The sequence below is a fragment of the Sminthopsis crassicaudata genome, chromosome 2, assembly GCF_048593235.1.
Source record: "Sminthopsis crassicaudata isolate SCR6 chromosome 2, ASM4859323v1, whole genome shotgun sequence".
NCBI lineage: Eukaryota > Metazoa > Chordata > Mammalia > Dasyuromorphia > Dasyuridae > Sminthopsis > Sminthopsis crassicaudata.
Window position 1 is genome coordinate 652,042,228 of NC_133618.1, and position 19,127 is coordinate 652,061,354.

Below are 19,127 nucleotides of genomic sequence, written 5' to 3' on the forward strand. Positions count from 1 at the left end.
AGGCGAGAAGCGAGAGCCGAGGGGCGAGAAGAAGAGCCCCAGAGAGGGGGAGGAGGAGGAGGCAGCGGCGGCAGGGGAGGCGGGGGCTGGGCCCTGGGGGAGGGCAGCAAGGGAGGGGGAGGGAGGAGAAAGAGGAGGAGGGGGCTGATTATATATTATTAACAAGTTCGAGACTAATAATAATAACAACAGCTCATTAGCTGCTAGAGGCAGGGAGGCAGGAGGCGAGGGGGCCAGGCATTCGGGCGGCCGGAGCGCAGGGGCATCCGGGGCCCGGAGGGCCGGCGGGAACGCAGCAGCGCAGAGGCCGGCCCGGGGCTGTGGGACCCTCCAGCCTAGCCTCGTAGCACGAACGCGGGAGGCGGCGGGGCTGTAGCCACCCTCGCTGGGCCAGGGGCGCACAGGGGGGGGAGCCCCCACCCTAAGGTGCGCGCGAGCTAACCCGGGGCCGGGGGCCTGCCCGGGTGCGCTCCATCTCCCTTCGGGCGGCCGGACAGGAGAGAGAGGCCCCCTCGGCTCCCGAGCCGCAGCCCTAGCCGCTCCCAGGCGGCACCCGGCCGACCCACCGCTGCCCGCTTGCTGCCTCCCGCCTGCCGCCTGCTGCTTGTCCCCCCTCCCTCCCCCCCGAGCGCCCCTCCCTCGCCCCCTCCCCCAACCCCCCCCCCCCCGCGCCCGGCCGCAGCAGCAGCAGCAATAGCAATATGGCTGTTGATGGGTGTTTGGGGTGGCGCTGGCGGCGGGAGGAGCTCCCCGGAGCCCCTGCGCCTCCTGCCCATTGCTAGTTATGGCAAATGGTGGCGGCGGCGGCGGCGGCGGCGGCGGCGGCGGAGGCGGCAGCAGTCTTAGAATGAGTAGCAATATCCACGCGAACCATCTCAGCCTAGACGCGTCCTCCTCCTCTTCTTCTTCCTCTTCCTCCTCCTCCTCGTCCTCTTCCTCGGTCCACGAGCCCAAGATGGATGCGCTTATCATCCCGGTGACCATGGAGGTGCCGTGCGACAGCCGCGGCCAGCGCATGTGGTGGGCTTTCCTGGCCTCCTCCATGGTGACTTTTTTCGGGGGCCTCTTCATCATCTTGCTCTGGCGGACGCTCAAGTACCTGTGGACCGTCTGTTGCCACTGCGGGGGCAAGAGCAAGGTAACGCGCCCCCCGATCCCCCAGCCCACCGGCTGCGGAGCGACCCCTCACCGGAGTCGCCCTGCCTCTGCCCAGACTCCCTGCTCAGGTCTTCTCCCTTCGCTCCTTTTCATCTGCTCTTCCCTCTCGGGCACCTGCTTCTCTTTACCTCTCGCTTCCCTCCTCTTCTCCCTTCTCCCTTCTCTCGTCCTTTGCTCTTCTCTCTTTTTCACTCCTTTGCCTTATGCCCTTTTCTTTAGCTTTTCCTCAGTTCTCTTCCATTCCCCCACGTTGGCTTTTTTCTGCTATTTTCCTCCTTTCCTTTTCATCTTATCCCTCTCCCTCTCCAATTTCTTCCTCTCCTCCTCTCTATCCCCTTTCTCTTTTGGGGTTCCTGGGCTTTTTACTGGGTAAAATTTAGAGCGTGGCTATGAAGCTGCTTCTGCTGTCTTTGCCTTCGGCGTGCGCTCTCCAGGACTCAGAAATCCCCTCCACCCCCCAGTGCGGCGGCTTTGGGCTGCCTGCCTGTAGGAAGAGGTCTGTTCTCCCGGTGCACTTGTTTATGGTGGGGTTATTCGCGGGAGCCACGGCTAGCACCCGCTCTTCCGGGGCTTTTCCCTGGCAGGCTTGGGGGGAGAGCGCTCCTCGATTCGCCACGGTTGGGTAGAGAGAGTCGCATGCTCGCAGCACCCGCGAAAGGAAGGAAGCATGTTTTACGGGCTTCAGGAACAGAGGGGAAAAGCCACAAGATCTCGCTTTGGGAATTGCTTGGAAAAATGAGATCCGAGCGGGGTGGCAGAGAGGGAAAATCCACCATTGGGGCGGGAGAGGTGGAGGCTCGGAGGAACAACACGACCCCAGACAGCTGGGTCCGAGAGGCAGCGAGAAGCTCACGGGGGTGAAGGGGATACCACACCACTCACGGGGTTTGTTCACGGGTGTCTCGGTTGTCGCAAGAAGCTAGGAGAGAACAAGAAAGGGGAGAACCCCACCAGTTACTGGGGCTTACGGTGTCTTGGGAGGGGGAAAGGTGAGGGAAGGCGGTGCAATGTCAGATTCTCAACCTAATTAGTCACCTGTTTCCACTCTACACTCTCCCCCCCATCCTGAGGATACCCTGTTAGTGGCCCTCCATCTAACTAATTCTTCTGTCGCCTTTTACTCTCGGAGAGGGTCCCTAACTCTTTGCCGCTCCATCACCGCCTGGGGTCAAAGAACTTGGGAGCCGGGAAGGTCAGGGTTGGCTGTGAGAGGCAGCCAGGGACGGCAGAAGCAGACAGCACGAAGAGCTTTTCTCTTGGCGTTTTTGGAATAATGTAGAATTGTTATTCCTAGCATAGGAATACTTACACTTACACACACACACACACACACACACACACACACACACACACACACACACACACACACACCTTTCGATGTATGGTTGCTAGGCTGCCTGCTTCCCTGGCCTGTCTCCATGCTGCGTTCCTTGGCCTTTTCCTTCCCCCCTTCTCCCTCCCTTCTTTCCCCCCATCCAATGTCACCCACTGATACTGAAAGGATAGAAACTCTATCAAGAAAATACTAGGGAGAAAAAAAAAACAGAAAGAAAGAAAAAAAAAAAGGTCACTAGATTGGGGGAGATCCAGAAGGTTGTTTGAGTATTGCTCTTTTTGGGAGGGAGGAAAGAACAAGTCTTAAATCAGAAATCCAAGGTGTGTGTGTGTGTGTGTGTGTGTGTGTGTGTGTGTGTGTGTGTGTGTGTGTGTAAGGAGTCCTCAAAAGTATCACGAACACATGTCTGTGCCCTCAATCTCCACAGTTCCTGCAACAAAGTTAATCCAAGTAGATTCTAAACTTCTTCATAGGGAACAACAACTTGTAGCGGCTGGAGCAGTTTCTGAATAGGGAATCTTAGGGTTTTCAACAGTGAGCTCAGAGAAAAGATGTTGAAACACACGCACTTCTCTCTCTCTCTCTCTCTCTCTCTCTCTCTCTCTCTCTCTCTCTCTCTCTCTCTCCCCTCCCTTTCTCTCTTCCCCCTCTCTCCATTTCTACCTCTCTATCTCTCTCACACACATTAATTATACATTGTGTGGGGTGGTGATGTTCAGCTGTGTTTAGCGGCAGTACGTTTTTGTTTTGGAAAATACTGGTGTATTGGAAATAAGAGGGAAAAAAAAAAAAGGTCATTTCTGTCTGACTCTCCCCTCTCAACTTCCCTTTAGTCGAAGATGCTTCCTGATGAGATTGTTCTAGAGTTAGTCTGTCATTTTTTACAGGTTTCTTATTTTGGGGAAAAGGTTAAATTTGAAGAGAAATTCTGGCCCTTCAGTAGTCTAAGGAGCACTTTAGGAGTGGAAAGTCCTTGAATATGGGCCTGATATTAACTCTCTTACATTTCCAACCCTAGAATTTGAAAAACTAAAACCACCCCCTGTCAATAGATAGATTTTTTTCATAGATTTCACTTATTCTTATATCCTTTCCCACCTCCGTAAAGAATCATCAGCTCTGTTAGCTTTTTATCCTTTAGGAAGATTTGGGGGTTGCCCTTTAAGGGTAAGGAAAAAAGAATTATCTCAGAAAATAGTGATAGTGATGAGGATGATATCTGACATTTAAAGATTTCCTAAAATACTTTATTTTCATTATCTAGTTTGATTCCCAAACATCCCATGGCTCAGTTCCTATAATTATACACAGTTTTACCAATTAAGAAACTGAGGCTGAGAGATACTAACTGGCTTAACTAGAGTCATACAGCTAGTAAGTAAAACTGCGATATTCCTGACTAGAGAGCCATCACTGTCTCCTTGAATATATGCTCCTGTTGTAGAATGAATGATTGGGTAAATGACATCTCTTTATAGAGTTCAAGACATTTTGATCATTAGCAAACATCTTTTAAATTAGAAATAGGTTTTGGTTTTCTTGTTATTACTGTTGTTGATTTTAAAGACATGATTTCTATCTATATTATTTACATCCTATAAGTTGGAAAACACTAATGTAATTCTTGTAAATTAAGTAATGGGCAGATATTTCAGGGGAAGAAGTGCTTCCCAAAATAGGATCGGGAAGGCAGATTCTATCAGGTGTTTTTTTCCTCGGTATTGAGAATGTAAAAGAACCTTTAATAGATGGCTATATTTAATAGCTGACTTAAGATAAGATCTCTTTCTGGTTCTGGGAGTTTTTACATGGAATGGAATTGGTAAGAAGGACAATTACAGAGATGGCTGGGAAGAAAAAGGACCAAATTCAGATAATGGTCATGAGTTACTTTTGCTTCTGTTAGACACTCTTAAAAAGTCCTGCCTAGGACCTTTCTAGTACCCCCTGTGATTTGTTAAATTGAACTTTTGAATCCAGCCCATTTCAGCCCCTGAAGTAATATATAGCATCAAAGTAAGTTTTAAAAGTGGTTCCTTGTCTTTTATAGGACATTAGTACTTTCTTTTACAGTGCATACAACGTTCTTTGTTCTTCTATCTTCTCACTGTCCAAATATTGGGTAGTTACAACTCATTCTTCTTAGGGAATGCACTTGGTTAAAAGTGAGCTCAAAATAGTAGCTTTAGACTTGAAAATAAATCTCAGCATTCTCTTTCTGCTCAAGACTTTCTGAGTGCTCTTACATCCTTCCTTATTCATGCTAAGATTTTCAGAAGATATCTGGAGCTGAGGATGCTACCGTTTGCCTTCCATGCATTCTACAGCCAACCCAAACTGGACTACTCTGCTCCCTTGCTCTTTTCTGCAGTTGTCTTTCTTTCCGTTCGGTTCTTTTTTTTTTTTTTTTTGGCTACTTCCTAAGTGTAGTATATATTCTTTCTTTCCTTTCTTTTCCTGCTGAATCCCTTAAAGCCTAACATAGGTGCCACCTCATTTTCCTGTTGCTAATAATCTTTTCCTGGAACCCATATTATTTTTTGTTTGTAGCTCTCTGATGAGTTGACCCTTTAATGTTGTTTATGACAGCTTCAGTTTTTGCATTTCACTCTGTTACTACTATATGAGGAGTTTGGAGAAGGTAACAAGGTCTGGATCTTATCTAAACTGTGCATCTCTGCCAGACTCTGATACAATAGATGCTTAATAAATAGTTATTGACTGAGTGGAAAAATGAACTCTTCCTTTTGCAGATTTGAAGGGCTCTTTCTAAAAGTGGCTCTTCAAGGGATAAGGTGCAAATTGTGGTCATTTGTAACCAAATTATTTTTTCTGACTGTCTTACTTAGGCAATTCAATTATTTTCTGTCTATGTACAATTTTATTGTTTCTCAACAAATATCACCTTAACTTTCTGTGGATTTTTTTTAAAGGCTTCATATGGTTTTCAAAGAAATAATGCTCTCCCCCAAGAGACACATTTTTCCTAAGGATGTGGAGTGAATCTTTCAAATGATCTCTTAAAGCTGTGCTGTGTACTCTATTATTTACATGTATTAGAGGTTTTTTTGGAGGGAGGGAGTGAGTTATACTTTGGAGTCAAGAAAGTAAATGGAGTTGGCAAAACTCTGGGGAAAGTTAGTAGCTAAATATATATATTGCATTTCTCTGACACCTTACTTTTGGGAATTGAACCATATGTGGAAATATCAGTTATGGACTACTTTAATCTTCTATGTGGCTGTTCTCAGGTAGTAAACATTTTTACTTAAGCTATGGTCAGGTAAACTTATGCTCACTTTCTACTTGTTGATACTGTGAATAGATTGTGGGGTTTGTTTAATATTCCTTCTCTGGCTGGGCACAGACACAGAAGACTTTCTAGTTTTAGCCCCTGACCTTGCCAAATATTTAGTGTCAATCAAAAATTGTCTAATGCATTATCGAGGTAGCATCTCCATGGTCATGTTGGAAAACAACACTGTTCCTTCATTAGGCCCATGACTAATAAAAATATAGGATCACATTACAGCAAACAGTACCAAAGTCTGGAACTGACACATTCAATCAGCATGCAAATCTGGAACCACAGAACAGCAGATTCCAGATCCTTTAGGAAGCTTGTTTTGGAGCCAAATTCTTAATGCTATCCACCTGCCTTCAGACTCTTCTATTTAACCAGATTCCGCATCAAGAGGAACTTAGGAGAATTCCTAGGAGCTGGGGAGCTCCAACTGACATTCCTTCTAGAGATGGGCCCAACTTCCTTTTTGTTTTTTTTCATCTCTACAGAAATATACATTTTATATAATGTCTTGTCCATACTGGTTATTTAATAAATACATGTGGAATTAAATTTTATTTCAGTCTCATAAAGTTCATTTTGGGGAGACATAGGAATAGCTGGATTCAATGAGTAGGATTCATGACAATTTCTTCCTTTCAGTTGGAGTTCTTGGTGTCAGGGAACAGCCTCAAACCCAAGACTGCCTTGAACAGTGAAATGATTCCTGTTGTTCCAATCAAAGGACCTGAGTTCAAATCTCTCTGATACTTAATACTTAGTGATTTCATACTTAATAGTTGTGTGACCTTGGACAAGTTACTTACTTCTGGACCTCAGTTTCCATCCATAAATTCTTCTTTGTTCCCATAGGAACCCTGAAGTTGCCACCATTTCTTCTATTTTGCCTCCAACACTCATTTTTCCAATTGAGAAGTGGTCTGCTATAATGTAGTAAGTCCCAGATTTTTCTGTTCTGGGAAGCCTTTTCAATAAGGAAGTATATTTAATACACTACTCATGTTATTCTGCAACTATTTATTGCTTAAGGCATTCACTTTTTTGGGGGAGTCTACATCATGCCACTGAAGTCAGGTAAGGCCCCAATATAGGAAAGACCCAATTTGAGCTGATTGTTAAAGTTTGGATAAAGGGTGGTTGGGAAAGGAAATAATAAGAATAGGAGAAGTAAACACAAAAGCATTTTTTCTGATCACTTTTCTCCTTCACATCACCCTTTCCCCTTCTAAAAATCTGATGAAATCACTCTCATGTAAGTTGAAGGGGGCCAACTGTTTTCCCCAAGCCCCAAAAGTAACCAATTGATCCCACGTGTAGAATACTTTTCTTTTGGAACGAAACCTCTTGGGAGATAAGGTTGAAACCCTCTTAGTAGAGGCTGGCTACAGGGGGTTAAACTTAATGCCAATGGGCAGTCATCTGAAACCATGCCCTCTACCTTGACTGCAAACTTCCTGAAGGCAGACACAGTGAGTTCTGTGTATTCATCATGCCTACAATAGGATCCTACATTATATTACATTTACCAAATGCTTCTCTCTTTAGCCTTTAGCAATCCCCCCCACCTTTTTATTTAAAATAAAATGCCTTAGACTGATTCCAATGGTCTTCTGTACCCAAGGAGAGGATGTCAGGACTGAGGGTGGATCACAACATAGTATTTTCACTTTTTTTGTTGTTTGCTTGCCTTTTGTTTTCTTTCTTATTTTTTCCTTTGATCTGATTTTTCTGGTGCAGCATAATAATTCTGGAAATATGTATAGAAGAACTGTGCATGTTTAACATATATTGTATTACTGCCATCTAGGGAAGAGAGTAGGGGGAAGAAAAGAAAAAAATTGGAACACAAGGTTTTGCCAGAGTGAATATTGAGAACTATCTATGCATGTGTTTTGAAAAAAAAAAGCTTTATAAAAAATGCCTTAGAGAAGGACAGCCTATCATCTTTTTATCTCCAGACAGATTGTGAAGGCAAACAGGAATCAAGAAGGGTGGGAATTCTGGAACCTTTGATGGGGTAGCCAGGCAGTCAACATTTACTAAGCACCTACAATGTGCCAGGCAGTGTGCCAGGTGTGGGGGAATATACTGACAAAGATGAAGTAGTCTTTGCCATCATGCTTAATTTGTACTGGGTCACAGAGAACAGAGAAACAATTCAAGATGCATTTAGACCAGATAATGCAAAGTGATTTTAAGAGAAGAGATCACCTGATTAGAAGCTAAGGAGAGAGCTCCTGGAGGAGGTGGGACCAAAGTTGTGTTTTGGAGAGACAGAGATTATTAGAGGTTGAGGTGATGGGGGATACATCAAGCTGTAGTGTACATCTACATGGTCCTCAGGAAAAGCCCATGCATTTGCATTTTTATCTTTTATCAAACTGATGGGTATAAACACATAGAACCACAAGGGGGATGAGGACCCTGAGCCTTTGCCATAAAAAGTAGGCCCCAGATGGCATTCTCTGGGTTTCTTCTGGTCATGGCTAGAGGATGCTCACAAGTCTCATTGCTCCGGAGTGTTGGGCCAGGCTGAAAAAAAATCAACAGCAAACTGCGCCTTCCTGGATAACCTCACAGCTCCTGAACTCCTGGGAGGATGACATTGGGTTGATATAGTGAGCTGACCTCGGGATCTGCAGAGAATTCTTCTCCTGGTAGGTGGGCCAGAGGTAAAGTGAAGTTGCTCCTTCCTGCAGTGAATCTGTGAAATGACTGCTACTCTGCATTGAGTAGAAAGCAAATTCAAGCTTATTAAAGTCTCTCTCTCTCTCTCTCTCTCCTCTCTCCTCTCCTCTCTCATCTCTCTCTCTCTCTCTCTCTCTCTCTTCCCCCTCCCTCTCTCCCTCCCTCCCTCCCTTCCTCTCTCTCTCTCTCTCTCTCTCTCTCTCTCTCTCTCTCCCTCCCTCTTTCCCTCTCTCTCTCTCTCTCTCTCTCTCTCTCTCTCTCTCTCTCTCTCTCTCTCTCTCTCTCTCTCTCCCCCCTCCCTCTCTCCCTCCCTCCCTCCTTCCTCTCTCTCTCTCTCTCTCTCTCTCTCATCTCTCTCTCTCTCTCTCTCTCTCCTCCCTCTTTCCCTCTCTCTCTCTCTCTCTCTCTCTCTCTCTCTCTCTCTCTTCTCTCTCTCTCTCTCTCTCTCTCTCTCTCTCTCTCTCTCTCCTTCCCTCTGCCCTCCCTCCTCTCTCTCCGTCTCTGTCTCTCTGAATTTCTCTGTGTCTCTTTCTTTCTCCTCTTTTCTTCCTCTCTCTCTCTCTCTTCTATCTTTTTTGGTGGGGCTTGTGGATATCAGTTGCCTGATTTTGTGTGGGAGGATAGCAATGGACATATCAATATTTTTGCAGATTGACAATCCAAGGATATGGCTTGCCTGCCCTATGGTTCGCTTGTCCATGGCCTTCTGCCAATCCCCCTTAAAGGGACCAATCCACATTTTGTGAGGCCTTAGGATCACAGATCTAGAGCTGAAAAAAAACTATCTAGAAACTATCTAGTATAGCTCCCTTGTTTGACAGATATGGAAAACTCAGGTTGCCTTTGTTCACACAGGTTGTAATAATCATAAAAATGAAATATGAATCCAAGTCTTTTGATTCCAGAATCACCACTCCTTCAACTTTTTTCCCCCTTTTTTGTGTGAGGTAATTGGGGTTAAGTGGCTCAGAGTCACACAGTTAATAAGTATTAAGTATCTGAGATTGGATTTGAACTCAGGTTCTTCTAACTCCAGGACTCTATTTTTTTGCACCATCTAACTGACTCATTCCACTTTTAAATATTTTGATATTGTAGGAGCCCGTATATGTAAGTATGTATGTTTGTGTTTGTGTTTGTGTTTGTTTGTGTGTGTGTGTATTATAATGAGTGTATTGAGAGGAAAATTTAGCCTGGCACACTTGATGGTAGAAAAGCCTTGGCCCGCTGGGAGCAAGGCCCAGGAAGTGTTCTTATTGGGAAAAAAGGGTCCTCAAAGTCAGTGACTTGGCAAACTCTTGAGAAGTTATCTCATCCATCTCCTCTCAGCCTTCAGCTAGGTTCTTCAGAGCAGGAAGTGACTCTTCTAAGTTTAAACATGGGGGTACAGACTGCTTCAGCTGAAAAATGGAGAAAGGAGGACAAAGAAGGAAGTTTTGTTAAAGAAGTCACTGGGCAGGTTTTTGAACCTTGTCTTAACCTAATCTGTGCTCTCTGGGTAATTAGGACTTTGGTAGAGGTTAGCGGATAAGCCCGGTGCCTTGGAATCACGCAGATAGAGAGAGGTAGAAAGCGCCAAATTGTGACTTCTTCCTGGAGTTGGGCAGTGCCAGGGAGAAGCTCCTGATATGTAAGGGGTATCTTTCTGTGCGTTGTCCATTGAGGTATGGTTTCCCTGCCTAGCGCCATTCGGTCGGGCTACACAGGGTAAGGCTTTCATATGCCTGGCATGGCAACCCAGCCAAACCACTTTTTTACAAAATTAAAGGCTCGTGGTAATGCTACAGGAAGCCAGCTTCTGACAACTCCCTCTGGAATGTTTGAAGCTAGCAGGCTTGAAGCTTCCAGCCAGATTTTTCCAGAGGGGTCTGGATGGACCTTCCCTGAAATGCGGATGGGGCTTTGGAGGCTGAAGCTTCTGACCAAAAGGCACTTTCAGGGATCCCATCCGTAGCATCAAGCTAGCCTAGGATCATGATTGCACCAATTCCTTTTCACTGTCAAGACATTCCTCCCAAAGATTAGCCTGAATGTTGGATGTGGGATTTATCTGCATTTCCTCTTGTTGATTGCTCAAAAGGGAAAGACATAAATGTTTTAAACTTGGAACAAAACTCAGTAGAACATTTCTAAATGCAATTTAATTTGTCATGATGCACCAGAAATAGTTAATTTTCAATATCAGAGGGGTTTGTGTCTGTGCCTGTGCAAGTAAATGCATGTGTGTGCTTATGTCTATGGGTACATGTGCATGTATGTGTATTGTATTTGAAAGAGACAGATAAAAAAGAGACATAGACAGAGAGACACAGAGAGATAGAGAGAGACACACAGAGAGAGACAGAGAAACAGAGACAGAGAGACAGAGACAGAGAGAGAATACATATATCTTTTGTGTTTATTATCTGGAGTTTTTTATATGGCTAATACTAGTTGGTAGGCTGTGGGCCACCCTCCCCCACAGATATACAAGATATAACATGGTTTACTCAGAATGCAGGTTACATACCAGGGGAATCCACTTGCTGGAAGAATTAGAGACATGTGGCAGATATTAGGCTCTGCCCCATCCCCCAAGGATTAGTAGCAGAAGGGTCCCTAGTGATATTTCTAACAAGCTTGATAGCTTTGTTTCAAGAATATGCTGTTGCAAGGATAAAACTAAGCTGTTGAAAAGATAAGGGAGAGACCACAAGTTGTTCCTGATTAAACAGAGTGAAGCAAAAGTGACCATGGAAAGAGATATAATAATCAGAATCTGTTACGGAATGGCTGAAATCTCAGCATCTGTGGATGCTGAGATAACTCTCTGTGCATCTTCTCTATTCTTTCCACAGCATAGCTCTCTTCTCTGATCATCTCCACCCTGAAAGAAACTTCCACTACATGAAGCATCCTTTTCTTCCCCACAGTCCTTTCCTTCTGCTTTCTAGCATCCTTTTAAGTGTTCTCTTCCCTCACTGGAATGTAAATTCCTTGAGGGCAAGAACTCTCTTTTTTTTTTGCACTTGTATCCTAAGCACTTAGCTTAAATCTTAGAACATAAATTATCTCTTTATCTATCTATCTATCTATCTATCTATCTATCTATCTATCTATCTATCTCTCTATCTATCTTAGAAGAAGACTAAAGCGTTCTTATGTGGAACCTGGAAGTTGGTTAATGAATACATGGTACCCTTTTTATCCTGATCCTCTTAATAAGGTTTGGATAATCAAGATTTGAAGATACAGAATCATAAGGAATGTATGTCAGCAATGAGTAAGTTACTGGTTCAGATGAGCAGTAATGGAACAGTTGAGGGAAAGGAAAATGGCAACTTCCAACTGAGCTTCCCTTAGGATTGTATTTATTTTGTTTTCCACATTATTTGCTGATTGTCTTTGGGACCTTATGTCTAATAGTCCTTTTGGAAATGTAATTGATACTCCAGACACAGAATGAATGTTGCTTAATATTGTAAAGCAGAACATTCTAGAACTGTCTTGATAAGATCTACTTACCTGATTGATTAATATGTCCTTTATGTGGCCAAAAGTGAAATTATCTGAAGTATATCATTTAGTAGGTACTCTTTGTACTGTTTGTTTATTTTTCTTCTCGATAGGGCGTCTCATTTTTCAGATTGGACTTTTCTTGGATAAGACACTAAGACCTTGGTTCCTGACCCAGTTTATTCTCTTTCAGGTTGCTTCATATTTTCATTTTTTTTTCTTTTTGCCTCTTGCCTTTGTTTTCCTCAACCTCTAATTTCATAGAAATGAAGAATTCTTGGTATGGAAGTTCTTTTCACTATTGAAGATTGATAATTCCTTTGGAATTTTTGATAACAGAGGCTTCCTTTTAAAGTATTTTTTCCTTTCTCTTCCATTCTTCTTGAATAAAATGCATTTATGATTTTATCAATGTGAATATTCTCTCCAGTGATACTGTCTATAACTCATTCATGTCTGTCTATTCTGTAAATAATGGAAATTATAACATTCAGGAAAAAATCCTGATAATGGAAATAGAGTTTTCCTTAAAAACTTTCACCCCCGGAAAGTTTTGTAGAAACACAGCAGTGATAAGTTTTAGCTTATAAGTCATCAATATGTTATTTTAATTTGATTATGGGTAAGAGGAAAGAGTGCTAATTGAAACTGAGGGAAATCATCAAGATAAAGTCTAAACTGTTGATCTTAGCCCAAAGGTCAGGAAGTGATCCTCTCTGGTCAGGAATGAAGGAATGAATTAATGAATAAAAACCCATTTATTTAGTGTTTACTATGCCAGGCACTGGGGATACAAGTATAAAAGAGATTCAATTCCTGTCATTGAGAAACTTACATCTGGGGAGACAATAAATATAGGGCAGGGAAGAATGAAGTAGAATCAAAGGCAGTAGAATAATGATCCTTTGCCAGAAGCAATGTTCTGATTTGATTATTCTTCCTAGAGCAGGTGGTGAGGCAAAAAGTAGGAAATAAAGTAGAATATGTACATGGTAACGTGGCTGGAAGATGTAAAGTTTGGACATCTGGGGACAGCAAGATGTAGTGAACTGTTAGCTACTTAGCAGGTCGTTGAAATTCTGGAGAGTGTTATAAAAATGTGCATACGTGTTATGTCCCACTCTGATTCCCTTTTCCAGTAGAATGTAAGCTCTTTGAGAGCACGGACCATTTCATTTTTATTTTTCTATCCCTACCATCTAGCAGAGTGCCTAGTGCTTAATGACTGTTTATTGAATTGAATTTTTAAGGAAATTGGATCTTTAGTTTAAGACTTAAAGTCTCAAATTAGATAACAGTTTTCCTATATGGTTGTTAGCTTCCAGATTGGGTCTTGCATCCTCTTTAGAAAAAGAAACTTGTCAGCAGCAGCCTCCCATAAATTCAGTCTTAGGACCACATCCAATTGTTTGAAATAGTTCCGTGAATGGTATACATTTGCATATGTTTTTGCATATAATTTACATAAATGGTAAAGCCTATGTACAGATAGTTTGGTGGTTCAGAATTTAGATTAGCTCTTCTGATACTTGTAGCTTGGATATGTTCTTCCCCTCTCCAAAGAACAGCCTCCCCTCCCACAATTCCCTTACCTGAGTATCCTTTAACCCTAGAGGTGAAGGTAATGTGTGTCTTTCATGGAGACTTTGGAGACTTCTAGCCAAGCAAACAACAAGCACGGGGCTAAACACAAAATTAAGCAGATTTAGAGTTACCTAGAATCCTACATATTAACATTGAAAGAGACCTCACGAGTCATTTGGTCTAATCTCCCACCCACCCAGAATGAAAATTTCTCCTACACCATCCCTGACAGATGGTTACCCTCCCTCTGTTTGAATGATTGCAGTTATAGGGGCTTACTACCTCCTGAGCCAGTCTGTTCCCTTGTTGGATAATGCTAGCTCCTAGTTTTTATACTATTGTGCCAAAATCTGTCTCCTAGTAACTCCACCCCATGGTTCCTAGTTCCATCCTATGGAGCAATACAGACTAAGTCCTAATGAATGAAAAGTTTCTGGTTAGGTAATCAACTAAGAAGAGCTCCAAAATGGGTGACATTGGGCTAACGTGCTTTGTGGAAACTTTAAATGAAATTAATTTATGTTGTTTTTAAATAAATAAATCTATCTATTATCTGTAATCTTTCTTATGTGTATATGTATGTTTATATGCATATATATTTGTAATTTCTTTAGTAAACTTCTGCCTTCTCTGAGAGAGGGAAAGGTTTTTCTTGTTACTTTCCCCATAACTTTGGAAAACAACTAGTCTATACTCAGTCTTTTCAGAAGGGATAAATAATGGCTTTTTGGTCCATTTTTGTCTAAAATACTTTACAAATATGATTTCATTTTATCCTAATTCCCCTGGGAGGTAGAGGACACTATTATTCCCATTTTTAAATGAGGAAATTGACAAAGATTTAAATGATTTAGAGTCACATTAAATACCTGAGATTGGATTTCAACTCCTATTTTTTCTGGCTTCAGGTTTGATACTCTATCCCTTCTATTATGGGGGCCTAACACACACACACACACACACACACACACACACACACACACACACACACACACACACACACCCTAAAGAATCCTTGATTAGGAGGTGCTTAATAAAGTTGTTGGTTGAGCTGTATGGACTATGCTTTCTGCCTTCCAAAGACTGCTTAGTGTCTGCTTAGTGCTAGGTTTTGTCAAGAACTAGCTACCTCAAGATCTGAGCTAAATATTCATACTCAGGATTTTACATCTTATTAAAATGCCTGAGTCTAAAAGGATGCTCAGGGTATTGGGGGCATCAGTCCAAATGAAGGGGAAGAGAGGCTGGGTGTGACTGAGTTCTCTCTGTGCATCTTACTGCACTGCCACTAATCTCCTCACTCAACTTTTCCTTTCCTTGCCACCCACCTCTGGGCTTCTGTAGAATAATTGTTCTATTCATCCCATCTCAGCTGCATTGAAAGGAAAGAAGCAAGAAAACAAATGTAGGGTGGTGGGGTGGTGGGATGGGGAAAGGTTGGTAAGACAAAGAGAAAAGATTCTATCTCCTGGGAGGTAAAGACTGAATAAATATATAATTGGATGGATTCCTTTTTATCCCTTTCACCTTTGAATGAATAAAATATACAGAATAGACTCACCTCCAAGGAGAGATACACTAAAGAAAGATCTGGGGGTGTTTTCTCTATTAGTCATCCCCCCAACTTGCTATTTCCATGGGGAGAGAGGGACTAGTCCCACAGGCAGAATGATTTCACTCTTGGGGATGGGTGGTGTAGTGGAACTTGTCAGCTGCTCATTGATTTAGAACTTGGAGAGACCTTTGGGGTCAACTGGTACAGTCTCCTCTTTTTATAGATGAGGAAACAGGCCTGGAGTAGTTAAGTAATTTCCTCAAAGTCATACACAGGATAAGTTAGCAGATTCAGGATTCTAACTCAGGTCTTCAGATTGAGAATTCTTTCCACTCTCTTTGTTGGAGATTTAGCTCAAAACTAGAAGCAAATGATCCTGTATGGTTGACCACAAGACCCTCACCATAGACTCAGAAGCCAAGGGATCTTATGGGAAATCAGGAAGAAGACATTCTTGAGAGGGTTACATGGGAATGGAAAAAATTGAAGGAATTTAATGAGTTTGCATATTTAAAAATTACAAAGGAGAATTGACAGGCCCTGTTGGGGAAGCCTTCAAACATGTCATTTAAAAAAAAATGAAGCAACATCTGCAGCAGAACTAGGTTTTTGTGTATGATTTTTGCATTGATTTTTTTTTTCAATCACATATAAAGCTTTGATGTTGAAGCTTTGAACTATATGTCCTTACAGACTAACTCAAATTGGAGAAATATGCATTGAAATATAGTAATAATATATGTTAATATATTTTATAATATTTAATTTAATAATATTAATATAATTTTTGCCATATGTGGTTGGATGTCCCAAGAACTGGGAAAGGAACATTTCCTGAACTGAGAAGAATTTGTCTTAAAGGTCTTTAGTTGTCAGTAGATTTCTTAAGTTTTTTAAAGGAAATCCTTGAAAAATATGGCTTTCATGGAGTAAAGTACAATAACTTGAGAACAATGGGGATAAAGTTCTTGACAGTTTGTGAACAGTACCCATTGACCTACACTCTCAGAAGCAGTTGCATTACCTCCAGAAATTGTCTACAACTGCACTCACAAGAGTTGATTGTTTACTTAATTCTTAACAAAGCTTATCATATGTCTGGAGCTTATCATATGTCTGGAGACACCATACATGAAGCAGTTCTTTGGGAGTGGATGTTATTAATCAATAAATCAATAAACTTTTATTGAGCACTTACTAGAAGTCTGGTATTGTATTAAGTGCTGATGGTACAAAAAGAGGCAACAGACAGTTGCTGCCTTCAGGGAACTTACAATCTAAGGGAGAGGCTTACCATTTTGAAAAAAAAATTATGCAAGTACATCTAATCTAAAATAGGAACTTGCTGGAGGTAAGAGGATAGACACTATATCCCAGAGAAATCCCTTCTTGTTCTAGAATTCTGATTCACTGAAATCCGTTCTTATTTTGAGGGTAATACAGAAACAATTCAACCCAATCATCCATCCATGAAAGGGAGGGGGTAAGAGAAGATATTATTTTAGTTAATATACTTGAGATCTATATCAACTTTATGTGATTTTGGGTCAGTTGGGTAACCTTTTAGGATCTTTGCATTATGAATTTGGGTCTGAGGTTCACACCTCTTAATTTTACAAATAAGGAAAGGGAGACCCAAAGAGTTAAGTGACATACTCAAGATTATGTAGATAGCAGGTGACCCAGCTGGGAATTAAACTTTGATTTTCTGAATCTGAATCCAGCTTACTTGTTCTTATATGTTCTTTTTTTCGGAGCTTACTATTCTCATTTGGGAAATTTGGAAAAGAAATGAGGCAATATCTTAAATTCCTCCCAGTTCTAAAAGTTCCAAACCCCCCCCCCCATCACTTTAATATAAGACCATGGAAGTCCTACCACCTCTCATAGTTGATAAGGCTAAAATATTTTTTTAAGGCAAGAATATAGGTCTGGGGAAGCATTTTCGATAGTAGATAAATCACAAAAATGGAATATGAGTGACATGCTCTTAAAATTCCTATGCAGAATTTGATGAGGTTGCATATTTAAAAATTACAAAGTAAAGTTGACAGGCCCTATTGGGGAAGCCTTCAAACATGCCATTTTAAAAAATGAAGCCCCATGTGCAGCAGAAATAGGTTGCTTATGGGTATGACTTTTGTATTGACTTTTTTGGTCACATATCAGGCTTTGATGTTGAAGCCTTGATGTTAACTTTTGGTCTGGGGGGGAGTGGTGGGAAGGGTTTCAAAGTCCACAATTATAGACTGCACAGAGCTGGCTTGAGCATGTTGAGGTTGGCCATAAAAAGAAACATCTTATTAACTGTGAGGTCAGACAAATCCACTTTATTTTGTTTGGCTTTTTAGGGGGCAAGGTAAAGCTTTTTGTGTCCATTTTTATTGGTTCTGTTCTGCCATATAGTCCAGGAGCAGCTTTAGCTTGGACACTAAAATAAGAACATAAAATATTATGAAATATAAGAAATTAGATGTAAGATAAATTAGATGAAAATAAGAAATAAGGAATATAAAAAGAATATAAAATAATGGTAAAAGTTTGAGTTTCTATAGTCACCTGTGGTTTACATAATTTTTCCTCACAACCATCTTGGGACATACATGGCCGATTACAAGCCCTTCTTAATACCTTTGTCTTATTGAGGTGAAAAATGAGATTCAGGTCTTGGTCTCATCATTAATAAATAGCAAAATCAGGACTTTAATCAGGTTTGACTCTGAAGTTCAGAGTTTTTTCTATTGCCCCAGGCTACTTCACATAACCCAAAATATAATAGAATTCCTTTAGAATTTAAGGTAGGCAATATATTAGAACTTACTGGAATCATTCAAATATCAATTTGATTTCAGTCCTGAGGTCACGTATTAAATTTTAACTTGTCTCTGATACATTACACTGACATTCCACAGATGCATACGGGGTAATAGGCGGATTTCAGGTGTCATCAAATATTCTTTATGTCCTTAGTCAGGGACTCAACAGATCCTAGGAAAATCCACTTAATTGGAAATTACATGATAGGATTCAGGCACAACCTACCTAATTATCCATAACACTTGGCTATAATGATCGCCCTTGTAAGTAAGTTATCTCAGATGATTTATAGCTACATCCCAGATGTGTTTATATCACAAATGCTCAGCCATGGAAGGGCAATGTGAGCACTTTTGAATGACTTGGTCTTTGCTCTAAGTCAAGAGTTATCATACCAATCTATGCTACTTGTGTGGAAACTAATAAAATCACGAAATTTTCTGCTTTGTATTCTAAGAATGCATAGAGATTTTCTTGAAACTTGAAAGAGCTCTCTCCAGGAATGACATTCTTGAGTTGTTATAAAAAATAATTAAATATAATAAATAATAAATAAAATAATTTTTAAAATATGATTTTGAAGTGAAAACAAAATGACATGAATAACTAAAACATCCCTTCCTTTTTTCTCCTCCCAATTTGTTTGCTGTATCTTATATTTTCTTCTTCTACCAGAAAGTGCCATTTGGAATCAAGACCTCCTGATTTGAAATCCTGTAAAATCTGAGATTTAGAAAGAGTTGCTTGCTATGACTTGTTTAGGGATATAAGAATTCATTTTCACTTTTCTCTCCCTTTGTTTCTTCTTTATTCATTTGGGGGCATATTGTGTTCTTTTCTATCTTTTGTTCCTGTGAATTTGTAATTATTCCTTTAATCTACTAATCATTATAGCTAGCATTTATATAGTGCTTTAAGATTTGCAAATGTTTTATGTGGGTTTTTTCATTTGCACAAATTTGGATAAGCCACTTATCCCCTATGCCCACTTTCATTATCCATAAAATGAAAAGGTTCTTTTCCAACTTTAAATTCCAGTGTACTTTCCCTTATGGAGGAATACCTAAGTCCTTTACCCATCTACCACATGTTGTTGTTGCTATTCAGTTATTTTCAATCATATCTTACTCTTCGTGATCCCATTTGGGGTTTTCATGGCAAAGTTTTTGAAGTGATTTGCCATTTTCTTC

The 19,127-nt window shown here is 41.2% G+C and overlaps 1 protein-coding gene across 1 annotated transcript in view; it reads left to right on the plus strand.

The window, feature by feature from the left end:
* The first annotated feature begins 354 nt into the window (after positions 1-354).
* The window catches only part of KCNMA1 (potassium calcium-activated channel subfamily M alpha 1), an 893,014-nt gene continuing 874,241 nt past the window's right edge, over positions 355-19,127 (plus strand). The window contains 1 exon segment of the mRNA XM_074296747.1: positions 355-1,138. Within this exon segment, the coding sequence (XP_074152848.1) occupies positions 785-1,138 (354 nt within the window). The 5' untranslated portion in view covers positions 355-784.